General features: G+C 42.2%; 1 protein-coding gene across 2 annotated transcripts; it reads left to right on the top strand.

Moving 5' to 3' along the window:
- The first annotated feature begins 837 nt into the window (after positions 1 to 837).
- WDR45B (WD repeat domain 45B) lies at positions 838 to 12,732 on the top strand. Of its 2 annotated transcripts, none has more exons than XM_077327456.1 (10): positions 838 to 1,084; positions 3,305 to 3,379; positions 3,808 to 3,909; positions 5,624 to 5,711; positions 6,334 to 6,428; positions 7,152 to 7,342; positions 8,243 to 8,328; positions 9,272 to 9,373; positions 10,314 to 10,435; positions 11,396 to 12,732. In XM_077327456.1, exons 1-10 carry the CDS (start codon positions 1,018 to 1,020, stop codon positions 11,500 to 11,502), a joined length of 1,035 nt encoding a protein of 344 aa, XP_077183571.1. In that variant the 5' UTR covers positions 838 to 1,017; the 3' UTR covers positions 11,503 to 12,732. The 2 variants fall into 2 exon arrangements, with proteins under 2 accessions (XP_077183571.1, XP_077183572.1); XM_077327457.1 differs by lacking the exon at positions 838 to 1,084 and adding an exon at positions 1,317 to 1,529.
- The last annotated feature ends 3,097 nt before the right edge of the window (positions 12,733 to 15,829 follow it).

Below are 15,829 nucleotides of genomic sequence, written 5' to 3'. Positions count from 1 at the left end.
GTCTGCAATAGGAGTGTGGGAGCTTTCCTGATATTGTCCAGCCATCCATGCCACCAGCTAGGAGGTGTAACACAGAAAGCTCAGGTACATGAAGCTGTGGATCTTACCGATTTCCTAAGTAACACCTTATGAAGGTTTTGCTCAGCTGAGCGACACAGTTGCAGTGAAGCATATTGTACAAGTAATTCTGCACATAAGTGAGTCCAGTAGGGCAGGGGAAGTCAAGCTGCGGCCCTCCATATGTCCATGGACTACAATTCCCATGAGCCCCTGCCAGCGAATAAGCAGTACCTCAAAGCCAGTAACTTAATGAGTAACCAATGGACTGCATAAATGTAGTCTGCATACCACACCGAGCTTCCGATGGGAATCGAAGTGCGGGATTTTGCACAGCTAAAATTTCCGAGATATTTAAAGCATAATAAATGCTCAGAGCCCTCATTACCAGAAGTATCAAGCGTTACATCCAGCAGGCCTAATACAGGGTTATAGCTAATAGTACAAACAAGAAGCGGGTGGGGGCAATGACGTGCAAAGAGGAGCCACAAGACGCATTTTGCCTGGAAAAGGCGCATCGCATTATCCGCAGAGTGCAGCTGAAAACAAGATCCACTCAAAAGAGTCAGTGACCCACTGAGAGCGTCTATGCTTCGCTCTCGACCGCTGCTGATTGCCAAAGCGGGATGAACACGAAGCCTGTAGTTGCGCCCTTGAGCCGTAATGCGCCTTCCTTCGCCACAGGCGAGGGTGGCATCGCTCATTCGCCCGGCCGATGCGTTCGGTAATCGAAGGTGGGGAGTCAAGAGGCCGGGAGAGGACGTCTGTCTGGCGATCGAGAGTTCGGCGCTCGTCGGGCAGCCTGAAAAAGCCGCTCGATGTACTCCGCGCTCGCGCTGGCGCCTGTCTAGTCCGGAAGCAATCGTGGCGCTGCCGCCCCCCTCCGGCCGCTGACCCTCCCCCGATGTTGTGAAGGAGCCCCCCCCCCTCCGGCCACGGCCCGCTCCCTAGTCCGGCGCCATGAACCTGCTGCCGGCCAACCCGCACGGGAATGGGCTCCTCTTCGCCGGCTTCAACCAGGACCACGGTGAGAGGAGGGAGGGGTGCTCTGGAGGCCATTTAGTCGCCCGCCCGCCCGCCCGCCCGCCCGCGGACGGAGGCGGAGGAGCCCTGCGGACTTGGCCATGGCCCTTTCCCTGTCTCCCTTTCCTCCCGACGCGTCAGTCTCGACCTCCGCAATTCCGCCTCCTAGGAGGCTTCTGAGAGGGCTTGGCTTTCTCCACGCCCCCCTGCCGGGCCACAAACACCCGCACACCCGCTTGTCTCGGGAAGAGGGGGACGTGGAACCTGACTCTGTCGTCAAGGTTGATCCACTTCTTTGTAGGAAGAGGCGAAGGTTAGGGGCACGTAGTCCGCCTTGTAGGTTGCGAGAGGAAGCCCCATCCCAGCTTTACAAGTGGAAAGGCTGCGGGAAGCTATCTACTGTGGTCTCCAGCTCGGCCTTTCCTCCCCTTTGCTGCCTCGGCCCCTTAGTATGTGGTGAGATGGAGAGTGTATTAAAGGGTGAAGATGCGACTTGGTTCTCTTTTCTGCCTGCTACCGGTGATGGTTTGGTCCTGTTTCTAGTTCCATTCGTTGCTGTGTGTTGTACTCCTTCACTCTTGATGTACCTCTATTTCTGGGCAAAGCATTGCTCTTTCCTAAGTGGGCTGCATCTTTCCTTGGCCTATGAAATATTTCCTTGTGCTTATCATTTTACCTCCTTTGCCTTTAACAAACTGTGCATATTGAGATTCTTGGTGTTGGATGTGTTTGTCTTACTAGACCTTGCCCTCATTTCCTTTATCCAACATTCATTTTAAAAAGGAGATATCAGAACTGGACCTAGGGCTCAGCTTCCAAAACACAGCCTTGAAGGGACCCTTGCCTTGTCTTCACACTTGCTACTTTAAGACTTCCTAAAGGTTGCACATTTTTGCTTTGTTTCTGTGGAATGATTCTATTCTGCAGATTCTTCTACTGTGTCCAGTAGAGGTGGCTTTAAAATTCTCCAGTTTTCTTAAATATATTATTTATGCTCCTTAGATGACATCCATGCCACTTTTGAGCAAGTTAATCAGCTTGCAAAATAAAACACAAGCACCATGAAAGCTTTAACAATTAATGAACAACAAGAAGAGCATAAAAACAACCTAAAACATAATGCTGTAAAGCAAGTCTCATCAAATGCTTCTCAGCAGAAGCAAACTGTAAAAGTAAGTTATAAATAACAGCCCCTAATTAAAAGTCTGGGTAACAAGAGGTGTTTAAATCTGATGATGCTGGAAAGATCAGAGGGGAGGCACCATGTGAGCCTCAGGAGAAAAAGCATTCCACAGGTGATGTAACACAAAATGCCCTCTATGTATGATCCTTCATACAGATGCCTGAACAGGGTTACTGCATTTGGGCAGGGGGGCAGAGCAACAGGAAGTTAGTGTTAGACATTCTACAGCATTGTGGTTGTAATAGGACTGAGTTTGAAATTTACCTCCATTGGTTCTAAATTAGTAAAAGTGGGCAGCAGTTTGCCATTTGATCTGTTAGGAAAAGTAGCTCAACACAATACTATGTATTGTGGTACCTTACTGGTTATGTAGATGGGCTTGCAAAATGATGAATATCTTTATAGAAGGAAACCTAGATTTGCTGCATTGGTTGTTGCTTCTTGTTAAGCACATGCTGTCTTGGCTCCCTGAAGAGTACCCATCTAGATGGTGTGCTCTTAAAGGATAATGAGCGAAATGGCCCAAACTTATTGCGTTAACAAGAACAGCTTTCTTATCTACTGTTTTGGGATTAACAAAATATTGTAAAATAGGATGTAGCCTCTCCTTCACAGTAGCCTCTACTTCAGCATAAATTGTCCTGCACTAATATTTCACTTGAAGATATTTCGTATGGAAGCAGTCTAAGTATATGTCACTGGTGCTAGACTGCCTCCTTAATTTTTAGCCTTCACTTTTGAAAAAGAGACTTGGGAGTTGTGTTCAGATCTTCTTCTATGAAGTTCACATGATGACTTTTGTGAGTGAATGCGTCATCCTTGACCTAGTCAGCAGTACCAGGTTGTAAAAATCAAATGAATAAGCCTTGGTGTAGTGCTGTGAACCAGGAAAAATAATGTGATATAAAAGTGAAAAAATATCTCTGTTTCTATTCCAGTTCACTAAATTAACTAATTGTTACATTTTCTAGACACCTGCACAAATCAATACAGAGTAGATGTACCTGATATAGTAATCTGTTTTTTGTTTAATTTATTTAGGATGCTTTGCATGTGGGATGGAAAATGGATTTAGAGTGTTTAATGCAGATCCACTCAAGGAGAAGGAGAAGCAAGGTGAGGTGATCCCTCTATAGTCATGATTGCTCTAATTAATATTCATATTTTACAATCCATATATGAGGGGCGTTCAATGCAGATTTATTCGGAGGTAAGTCTATCCTGCTGAGTTAACTGGATCTCACTCTTAGTGTGTGCAGAATGGCAACTTTATGAACTATTGTGGGGGGGTGAGGTTGTTGGCTATTTCCATTAATCGCCTATTTTTCTGCCCCATATTACTGTGATCATAACATGTATCTTAAAGATCTTAGAGCAAACGTCTTTGCTTGTTAGAAAGTGAACTTATATCTTGAAACAAGGCTGGGTGAGGAGATAAAAAGTTAAAAAAATAGACTTGATATCATTTGCATTTGTAACATGAATCCACTTTGGAAAACTTGCCATTGATTGTTTAACTAAAAATGTCCTTTCTTTCTCCTTAGAATTTCTTGAGGGAGGTGTTGGCCATGTTGAAATGTTGTTTCGGTGCAACTATTTAGCTTTAGTTGGTGGAGGAAAAAAGCCAAAATATCCACCTAATAAAGGTATAGTATTGAGTAGTAAGGATTATAGAAGCATATTTTGCACAAGACTATGTTGCTCTTCAGAGCCCCTTGTGGTACAGAGTGGTAAGGCAGCAGACATGCAGTCTGAAAGCTCTGCCCATGAGGCTGGGAGTTCGATCCCAGCAGCCGGCTCAAGGTTGACTCAGCCTTCCATCCTTCCGAGGTCGGTAAAACGAGTACCCAGCTTGCTGGGGGGTAAACGGTAATGACTGGGGAAGGCACTGGCAAACCACCCCGTATTGAGTCTGCCATGAAAATGCTAGAGGGCGTCACTCCAAGGGTCAGACGTGACCCAGTGCTTGCACAGGGGATACCTTTACCTTTATGTTGCTCTTAATTTGAACAAAAATAAACTTAGCTGCTGCCTTAGTCATAGATACCGTATAGCCTAGATGCACTGGTTGCCTTTCCCTTGTCACGTCATAGAAAATGTATCCCCCCCCCCAAAAAAAATACTGTCCGATACAGATCAAATTTGCTTTTCCCTGTATTGCATATGTACATATGTATGTAAAAGTCAGCTGTGGGTAGCCCTACTATGAGGATAAACCTATCTGCAGAGGTGATATCTAGGGTGATTGTAGATGTAGTCCAAGTGTCCTTAATTCTAGAGGAGGATAGTGAGGAATTCTTCTTGATCAGTCCTAGCTGGATTGGGATCTCCCAACTAGTTTCTTTGTATTCAGGACATCTGGTATCTTTCCAGGTTGTCAAAGGATGAACAGAATGCTCGGATAAGCAGGAATTATATTGTGCCTTCTCCAGAAGCAATACATTGCTAGGTAGCAATTACTGGTTCTGGGACAATGAATGGACTCATCTATGCATTTTTTTGCTGTCAAGTCACAGGTGACTTATGGCAACCCTGTAGGCTTTTCAAAGCAAGACATATTCAGAGGTGGTTTGTTGTGTCTGCCTACATGTGATGATCCTGGTATTCCTTAGCAGTCTCCAATCCAAATACTATGATTAGCTTCTGAAATTTGACAAGATCAGGCTAGCCAGATCAGAGCATCTGTGCCTTACAACAGTGGTCCCCACCCTTTTTCGGGCTGGGGACCCGGGGGGGAGAGGGAGGCACGGGTGTCAGTGTGCCGGCACTCACAAACCAGCAGGCATGCCTCCCTCTCCCCCTGTGGTGCAGCGCTCGCTCACTGCTCCGGGAGTGATTGGCCGCCTCCCGGCAGAGCGGGCGCGTTGGGGGGGAGGCGTGGGCACCGGTGCCTCTCCGCAGTGCAGTGCTCACTACACCGGGAGGCGGCGATTGCTCTGGGCGCAATGAGCACGCACCGCGGGGCGGGAGGCATGCCTGTTGGTGCGCTGGCACTGGAGCCTCCCTCTCGCCCGCCGCAGCCCAGTACTGAGGCTTCCATGGCCCGGTACCGGGCCGTTGTCCGTTGGTTGGGGAACACCACCTTACAAGAAGGAATTTAGATACGGATTAATTCAGATTTGGACAGGGAAAATTTAAATGCATTAAAAGCTTAATACTAGCTGTAAGAGAATAAAAAAATGAGGATGCAGGCTTGGGTTGTATATGCTGCTCCCTTGTATTTTTCTAAGCAAGCCTGTGCAAAATGGACACTATGGGCTACAGTTGCTCCTTGTGGAGTTAGTCGTCCAAGCACCAGAAGTGCTTTAAGCAATGACAGTTGCTGGTGTAAAATTAATCAAGTCATTTCCACTACTGCAGTGATGATCTGGGATGATCTGAAAAAGAAGACAGTTATTGAAATAGAGTTTTCCACAGAAGTCAAAGCAGTTAAGCTTAGAAGAGACAGGTGAGTTGGTGCAGTTTAATTTTCAGAGAGCCCATTTTATTTATGTGGGGCTGTTTCACGTCCTCTACTTTTTTGTGGAAGCTGTCCTGAAAGGGAATGGGGACACTCTTATGTTCCCTCTCATACTTCCCCCTCACCTAAGTCTTGCACATTTATTTTGTTAGGAGTCTTACAAGATCCAATGATGAGAATAACTTAAGCTTCTCCATAGTGTAAGGGATACACAAATCTTGAACAAGTCCTGGGAAGCTCTAGGTAAACAAGAACCACAAGTCAACTAAACTTCCCCTTACATATTGTAAAGGTTTAAACCCCTCTTATGTTTTAGACATTTTTAGACCCTTTTTGAGATTAGAAAGTGGTGGGCTAAAATAAACTTGGGTTTTTTTTCTATTCTTGATTTACTGCTGTACTTGTCTCTAGATAAATTGGTGAGTGCAGTTGAGAAAATTCAGACTGCTGTTGTCAGATTAAAATAAATTAGTTCTGAAGGTGGTCTTGTTGCTGTACCCTTGGGGCAAAATTGCAAACAAATGTGTACTTGATACTGGATCAAACTTAGCTGAGTATATTGATAATCAGTAACATCAACATGTAGGACTGTTGCCTTTTTCTCTTTCAGAATTGTAGTAGTTTTGGACTCCATGATTAAAGTTTTCACATTCACGCACAATCCTCACCAGTTGCATGTCTTTGAAACCTGCTACAACCCAAAAGGTAAATTGTCTCATTACAAAAAAATAACAGGAGCTGATGTTGTCCACTTCTATAATTGCTACTTGACATTTTGAGAATCCTTTGTAATCCTTTGTAACTTTGCCAGCTGGCTGTTATGCTGCTTTCTGCTTAGGTGCAATAGCAGAGCTGAGGGGGTCAATTGCCTTGTGACTTCCTGATATTCCTAGATTCTGAAAAGTCTACTGTTGGATAATGGCAATGCTAATTATGAATTCCATCACATGTAGATGAGTCTGTCTAGTTTACTTGTACTTAACATAGAGGATCATATCCTGATATCAGCTTCCGATGGTGGAAGGCGAACAGGTTAACAGATTGCTGGAGGTTGCAGGCATTCAATCCACTAATATGTTAGTCTGGGAGCTAACAGTTTAACAAAGGCACTGCTGATGTCAGAGAAGGGGTGATTTCAGCTATTTCTCTCTTCTATATTAAAGACCACCACTTTGTCCTCTGTATTCTTCATGAATGGCCACTGACCATAAGGAGTAAAATTCCAGCTGGAGGTAGTGATGCTTAGAAATCTTGAATGGAAATGAAAGGGCAGGACCATCTGTAGATCTTGTAGGATATAGGTCAGCTTCTGCTAGTCTTAAGCCTGAATTCTTGTTTGCCTCTTGTTTGTTATAACCTTATTGACAGGGATGGGGTAGAGATGTGATTGTAAAAGGAGCTGGTCCATTACTTTCCATTGTATTTTAGGTCTCTGTGTACTGTGTCCAAACAGTAATAATTCCCTGCTTGCATTCCCTGGAACACATACTGGGCATGTACAGATTGTGGATTTGGCAAACACAGAAAAACCTCCTGTAGATATACCTGCTCATGAAGGAGTCTTAAGCTGCATAGCTCTCAACCTGCAAGGGACAAGGATTGCCACAGCATCAGAAAAAGTAAGCAAATAATCATGTTGCACATTTGGCCAGAAAGGTATGTGGCCATTCTTAATGGCTCAATACATTCAAGATTAATTCTGCTTCTGTGGGATCTGTTTATCTTTGTTCCTACTAGGAGACCTCATTCTCTTGCAGATTCTTAAGAATCCTGGCTTTAATTTTTTTTTAAGCAGATTTCTAATTGTGATAGTAGAGAAGTATCTGAAAATATGCACGTTGTGCTTGTATTTCTATTGTTCCTCCTTCATTGCTTTAGAGAGACAGTGTGATATAATGGCTGGAATGCTGGATTTCTGTCAGAATGTCTTAGCTTCAGATCCCTACTCTGCTGTGAAACTCTTACTCGGTAACCTTGAGCAGCTCACTTTCTCTCAGACCCACGGTACAGGTTTGTTAGGATAAAATTGGAGAAAGGGACTTGTATACACTGCTAACTCCTTGGATGATGAACAGAACACTATGAGAGGCTAAGGCTTCGGGCCATTCTGTAGCTGGCCCCCAAGGATGCTGGAAAGGCCAGCAGAGCCATGCTGCATTCAAATAGCCATGAGGAGATCATAATGAGTGACCCAACCCATATGGATTTCTAGGATTCTAATGCTTCATTCTAAAGCCGTGACAGGAATCAAGAGAATATTACCTATGGGAGGAACAACACGTGCAGCAAGGGTACCATGTTGTACCATGGTTTCCAATTTTTCTGTAAACTGCTCTGAGCTGTGAGGGGAGGGTGGTATGTAAATATAATAAATGAATAAATAAGGTGATAATAAAATAATCTGGAACAGCTGTATCTGGTTAAGCAAGTAGATATATCCTTATGCTTTGACTGTTATTGGGAGATTTAATTGTGATTTTGAAAAAAAACTCTTCATGCATCTTACATTGCTTTTCAAGGGAACCCTTATAAGAATATTTGATACATCATCAGGGCATTTAATCCAAGAGCTGCGCAGAGGGTCTCAAGCTGCCAATATCTACTGGTAAGCATTGTTTTGTCAATGGAATTAAGGGATACATGGCACCACATTTTGCCTTTGACCTAACACGGAATAAGATGGCCAGTGCACACACTCTTGCTGCTATTACCAGGATTTCTGTAGATAAGTGTTGTGGATTCTTGCATTTGAATATATTTTTTGCTCATCTATCACATAACATAGGGATCACATTTCTAGCCAATTAAGTTGTAACGCATCAGTTAATCTTAAATAGTATAAGGCTTGCCCTTTCTGGGATTTCAGCAAATATGTTGCATTTGCAAAAACTTTCAGTAAGTTGAGCATGGGCCAATGCAATGCAGAGCTTAAAGACTAATTTTTGAAAATAGTCTTGTGAAGAAATGTATGGGATATAAAATAGACCCGTTGAACAGATACATGTTCCAGATTTGGGAGCCAAGACTGAAAACCCAGATCTTTTCTTTTCAGTTGTTAGATTCTTTGATTCCTAAATATTTATTTATTTATTTATTTATTTAGATTTATATACCGCCCTCCCCGAAGGCTCAGGGCGGTTTACATTAAAACTAGTCAGCGATACATGAAATGTATGTTCAGTTTTTCTTACAATGAAAGGAGTTGACTGCCATTTAGATAAATGTTGTAATGTTTATATTCCTACAGTCAAGCTGGGGAGACATTTTAATGTGAAATTAAGTCCACATGTTCTCTCTCCTTCTATATACATTGAGAAGCAGTAAACATTTCTTTTAAAGATGTGAATACCTTTTCTGTGTGTTTCTTTTTTAAGGTGTCCATCTTTTCTCTTTTTACTGCTTCATTAGGAAATGGCTGATGCTTTAACTGCTTCCTTTTTTGATAAGTATGATGCAATGTTCCATATACACATGGGAAGTTCTCTGTAACGCTGCTTGCTCCATGACAGTGGTTGTATAAACAAGTTTATTTCTGACTTCTCCATCAGTATTAACTTCAACCAAGATGCTTCTCTCATCTGTGTGTCAAGTGACCATGCCACAGTGCACATCTTTGCTGCAGAGGATCCCAAAAGAAACAAGCAGTCAAGGTAAGATGTCGGGTGGGATGAAAGTCAACAAACACAAGAAGAATTTAAAATGGTGTTTTTAAGATTCAGTTGGACTTTGGATAAAGCTTCAGGTGTTTTTTGTAATGAAATGAAATCTCAACTGAGATGGTTTCACCTCCAGATGACTACCTGACGTTAGGGAAATGACTGGATAAGAGTAAATAAATTGGAACTTAATCTAAGCAAGACAGAGTTGCTTATAGGAATTGATCTTAGAACTGGTAAAATTGTAAAGAAAGTTAATCATGAAGATGGCTTTGAAAAGGGGGAAGATTATTTAGATCCCGTTCTGGCTTGACGAATTGGAATTTTGGAACATTAAACAATATTAGACTTTATCACTGAGAGATTCTTTATTACTTTTGGAATGGCGATTGGGTCCATTTCTTCTTGTTTTGGATTTCATGCACCAACTTGCCTTCATTTTCTCTTTTGGTTTTTGCAGCAGGCTTCTCATCTGTCAGGCTGAGTCAGCTGCAAGCCTTTTCAATGTACTGGATTGTTTCAATTTCCTTCCAAAGGGGGGGGAGTGAAATGGGCAGTTTAAATGGCCCAGGGCCATTTAAAACTAACAGCAGAGGGGTGGACTGCCTTGTTCAGCTGCTAGGTTTAAGTGGCCCAAACTCAGCTGGCCAAAAGGTCTGGGATATGTACAGGGGAGGCATCTTCTTTGAATCTGGATTTGAAGGGGCACAAACTAGCCAAATTTGTGGCCCTTTTAAACTTGTAAGTCTGTTCAGGCCCATCCCTAATGGCTATGTCTTCACAGATTTTAAGATAAGTATTTCTAAAAATAGTTTCTGTCCATGAGACTGAAAATCTAGCGTCTATCCATGAGATTAGTTTTGTAAGTGGCCTTAGCTGCTGCTAGAAGACAATCAATAGTTATGATTTTTTTGCTTCTCTTTTTCTCTTCCAGTCTAGCATCAGCCAGTTTCCTGCCCAAATACTTCAGCTCCAAATGGAGTTTTTCCAAATTTCAGGTTCCCTCTGGTTCCCCTTGTATCTGTGCCTTTGGAACCGAGCCAAATTCTGTCCTAGGTAAGATTCTAGATTTTTGTGTATGCACTCTGAGAGAAAACCCTTCCTAAAACATAATCTGATATTAAGCAATTATGGCTGCAGAAGTAAGCTTTTAAAAGAATTCCAAACCTATTTACTTGATCTAGTTCAATTTGTCATTGGAGTTTAATTTCAGGTAAATACACACAATTTGTACCTTTAGAGTGGCAGTGGTCATGCTCAAGCCTGTCTTGAGATTCTATTATCATTATCAGCCCCTATGATCTGTCTGAAACTTGGGAGGGTGAAGGTAATTGAGCTGCATTTAATCTAAATGTACTAATAATTTTACTTGTTCTTTGTTGTTAATGTATATTATACATAATTGTCTCCTAGAAAATAGTATTTTGTACCTTGTAATGGCAGCTTCCCTTGCTGCTTTAATTGTATAATTAAAGCTGCTCTGGGAGAAAAAAATGTAAACATTAGGAGTGTGAATTTGGTTAATCTGAGGCAAAAAAAGACATTATTTCAGATGGATGAATTTTATTTACCCAAAATGGCCAAACCTGATAATCTAAGTTAAAAGGCTTTACAGGGATTGCAGTTTCTTTAAATACCTTCTGTGTGAACTCTAAACTTGGAGATGGCATTTAAAGGGCTTTAAGCTGTTCAGTGGGATATTTTCAAGATTTTTGGGTTCGACCATTTCAGATAGTGGAAAGAAAAATCTGAATGAATTTTTTCAGTTCAGATTATCCAAATGCACACCCCTGCTATGGGGACTGTTGGCTATAATGGTTGCCAAGGGGTTTCATGGAGCTGGGGGGAAAAAATCAGGATTGTTGAACATTTACTGAATTCGATACCAATACTGGAAAATACTGATATTTTTGGGATTCATTATACCTGAACCTGAAAAATACTGGTGTTGATTGTTTTGCACACCTCTCATAAGCATAATGTTGCAAGCCTGAAAAGAATCTTTCTTTTTTCTAGCAATCTGTGCAGATGGCAGCTACTACAAATTTTTATTCAACCAAAAAGGAGAATGCTCCAGGGATGTTTATGCTCAGTTCCTAGAAATGACTGATGATAAACTCTGACTGCACAGAAAGAAATACTGTGAGGAGGGGGGAGAGGAAGAGAGATGAATGTATTCTTCTCCTGAATCTTTTCCTCTCTGAAGAGACAGCCTCTAACTACCCAGCAGTCAGCAGTGCTGCTCAAGATGAAACAGATGATCTGAAGAAGTCCAGACCAACACAATCAGAGCCAGCTGCAAGGCAGAGGACTAATACAGCATATACTGTCAACAACTGTCTTTAAATGTTCTGGCTGCTGCTGTTCTTCAGTTTTCTTAAAGTTTCCATCACTCTCTGTAACTAACTTGTGAAGCGTATTGTATGTTATGCCATCAGCCTGCAGGGGAGGTTTTAATAATTTTTTCCTCCTCAGAAAGATATTTTTAAAAATCTGATTTTGGTGTCACGATTCCCTCCAAAGGGAAGGGCAATAGGAAGGACATGCCAGGCAGCTGGGAATAATTATATCAACAGTTTCTGCTTTTACAAATGTCTATTTCTCCCTCATCTAATACAGAGAATGAAATCATAGCAAGTTTCCTTTGGGTTACCCTTGCTCAGGAATAGAAAGAATGTGCAAGCCCTTATTTGTATTAATGTTACTACATCTTGTGAGAGGTGCCAAAATACACTTCCTACAAATGGCATTAAGCACTGTTGGCCTAAATCATTCTGCAGGGTAGAAAGTAAGCTCTGTGGACAATGGTGGGGGCTGTGGATCTGTAAGGTAAGTATGTTTAGATAATATAACCATTCCAGATGTTTTGTTTTTGTTCCTTAATGTGTTTGCACTTATGCTGTACAGTGGCAGGCCTACAGCAAAGTAGTCTGTAATGGCTCACAGTAAATACACTGTTCTTTTTTGCTGTAGCCTGTAAGGTATCACTATCATTTTGCAAACTTAGTGTGTTCAGGACAAAGTTGGTGGCTATTTGAATCATAAGTGATAAATCCTTCAGACATACAACTGTAGTTCAGGTGTTTTGGAAACAGGTATATGCACACTCAAGCTGGAATCACCCCTCCCCCTCAACTGGAAAACTTCTTTCATTTCCTTACATTCACATATGCTTCAAAATTAATTGAAGCCTTAGATTAAAGAGTTACAAGGTATTTGAATGTCATTTAACTTAACCCTATACTCATATTTGCCCGTTTGCATGTTGCTTTTAAATGTGTATTTAATCATGGAAGTTGTTTTGCACACCTTTTGTAATCTTTTAATTAAAATTGACTAATTTGCTGTATTCATTTTATGGTAATAAGGAGTTCTCTATGTGGTCACAGCTTCCTTTCCTATTCTGTTCGGGGTCCTGGTGGACAATTTCATTTTAAAATGGCTAATTTTTGAGTGGAAAATTCAAAATAATGTAGATTCTAAGGTAAAGGTAAAGGTATCCCCTGTGCAAGCACCAAGTCATGTCTGACCCCTGGGGTGACGCACTCTAGCGTTTTCTTGGCAGACTCAATACGGGGTGGTTTGCCAGTGCCTTCCCCAGTCATTACCGTTTACCCCCCAGCAAGCTGGGTACTCATTTTACCGACCTCGGAAGGATGGAAGGCTGAGTCGACCTTGAGCCGGCTGCTGGGATCGAACTCCCAACCTCATGGGCAGAGCTTTCAGACGGCTGCCTTACCACTCTGCGCCACGAGGCTCAATGTAGATTCTAAATTGCACCTATTCCTGGGGACTCCATTGGGTGGTAGTTCATACGTCTGTGGCTGCCTTTTTCATTGTCTCCCATCCCTACACTGTTCTACTTCTAAAAAGAAAACTATTATTTAAAATTTTTTATGCTTCAGTGACCTGCTTATGTGAGCTAATTTTAGGAAGATTACAATGCTGTCTTCTCTCTGCCTTGCCCTGCTATGGCCAGTAGCTTTCCAATATGTTATAATGTATAGTAACTTCATCGACTTTTTTTGCTCAGTCCCTCACAGTCCTATTTCAGACAGTCCTATTTGCAAACTTTGCTTTTCATGCGCATTTGAATATTAAAGAACAATGTGATTCTTCTCTCCATACCATAGCCCTAAACATTCCCTCAAATTCTGTCCTACAGAAACAGGAGATTCTTATTAAAAGCAAGTTCAGGAACTAGCAAAAGTTACTACTGATTCACCTGTTAAGCAACAAATAAGGCCCATGCAATTTAGTTTTACACAGCTGTGTATACATCAGAAAGTCTGACTTAAATATAATCACAGTCCAGTAGCACCTTTAAGACCAACAAAGATTTATTCCAGGCGTGAGCTTTCGAGTGCATGCACTCTTCCTCAGAAGCACTCTGAGGAAGAGTTCTTGCACTCGAAAGCTCATGCCCTGAATAAATCTTTGTTGGTCTTAAAGGTGCTACTGGACTCTGATTTTATTGTGCTACTTCAGACCAACACAGCTACCCATTTGAATCTGACTTAAATATGTACACATTAAAATGTAATTATTTCGTAAGTGATTTCCATATAATTTTCTTAGGCCAAATGTGGGAGGGAGGAGTTTAGCAACTGCAGTAGGAATAATAGCAAAATAAACCTTTGCTATAACATCCTCCTAAGCATATTAGTATGTTCCTTTTGCTAAAAAGCTACAGGGACTGGAACATTACAATTACAATCAACTTACATTATCTGGGAAAAGTTGTAAAAAAACCTTCACCACTTAAATAGCAATATCAGAATCAAAGTCTAAAAGGAGCCAGGTAATCTTAGATTTAACAATCACACAAGCATCATGAAAAAAGGGGGAAGAAGAATTAATTCCAGGCTTCTGTTCTGAGGACAATCAAATACGAGTCTTAATCTATCTTGTGAAACATAAACATGTTAAATCTTAGTGTATAATGTGTTCTCTTAGGTTTTAAATATGAGCTTTACAGCAAAAGTATGCATATAGTATGCACTTACTATGCACAGGAGTGCATGACTGTCCCCTATTTCTCCATATAGACTTCCCTAATTATGTGTAATCCACCCTGACTCTTGAGAAAGGTGGGCTAAATTGGCTGAGATTTGGATGCAGATGCACAGAAAATGTAGTATAAGATGTGAATCATTGCTGTTGTTATATGCCAACATTGCTTGTTCATAAAAAGCAATTGTATGGGGTCAGATGTTTCTGATTGCACAGTTATTGCCTTTGAGTTGCCTCTATCATTTGTAGGGAATGAGTTTGTCTCCTATGCAATTTCCTAAATTGAGTATTTTACTGCATAATATATGCGGGTATAATGATCTTTGGGGAGCATAGTGAGAGAGGTGGTTCCACTGGTATGATGGTCTCAGACCTTTCAAGATCAGCACCAATACCTTGTATATGATCCAGTCTCCAATCTGGAGCCAATGTAGCTGGGCAAGTACCAGTGTCATGTGCCCTCTCCACTTAGTCCCTCTGAGGATCCATGCCACTGCATTTTTGGGTTGGATATGATTGTGTTAGGGTGTTTTTATGTTTTGTGGGGTTTATATGCTGTTACCCGCCACAAGCCTTAGGGGAGTGGTGGACTATAAATCCTAATAATAATAATTTTTAACCAGTTGAGATCTCCTGGTCAGTCTCAAGGGAAGCCTTGTGTAGAATGAGTTGCAGAGGTCTAACCTAGAGGTAACCGTTGCATAGATCACCATGGCTAGGTCACGAGCTGAGAGGTAAGGTGCTAATTGTCATGCCTGGTGTGGGTGGGAAAATGCTAGGCTAGCAGTATGCATTATTTGGGCCTTGATTGACAAGGAGGAATCCAAAATCACAGCCAGGCTCCTGGCAGAGGTCACAGGTATTAGTTGGGCCCCATCAAGAACTGGGATCTTCACCATCTGCCTTGAAATGTTGGCCCAAAAAGAGGACCTTTGTCTTGGCTGGATTCAGCTTCAGCCAATTTACCCAGGAATGCCAGATGCAATATTTAGGTGGTAATTAGCTGGGACGGAAGGATCCAGCCCTAGTTTTTAAAAAATTGGCCTGACCATGGCCTCTTTTTTTATCTGGGAATGTCCCTGAGACTAGGGACAAGTTGATAATTTCCCCAGAGAGTCCTGGATCTCCTCACTGCTGGCTTTCACCAGCCATGAGAAACCTGGGTCTAGAGGAGGGGTAGTCAACCTGTGGTCCTCCAGATGTCCATGGACAACAATTCCCATGAGCCTCTGCCAGCAGATGTCCATGGACATCTGGAGGACCACAGGTTGACTACCCCTGGTCTAGAACAGTGGTCCCCAACCCCCGGGCTGGGGACCGGTACTGGTCCGTAGATCTTGGGCCACAGCTCCTCATCGCCCTCCTCTCTGGCTGCTGCCTCGGAGTCTGCCCTGCCACTCTGCCGTCGGCTCACCTTTGGTGCTTTCCAGAGGCCAC

This window comes from Paroedura picta, chromosome 3, assembly GCF_049243985.1.
Source record: "Paroedura picta isolate Pp20150507F chromosome 3, Ppicta_v3.0, whole genome shotgun sequence".
In the NCBI taxonomy this organism is placed as follows: Eukaryota; Metazoa; Chordata; class Lepidosauria; order Squamata; family Gekkonidae; genus Paroedura; species Paroedura picta.
Note: the sequence above shows the minus strand (reverse complement) of the source record. Positions and strands in the feature narration are given on the sequence as shown.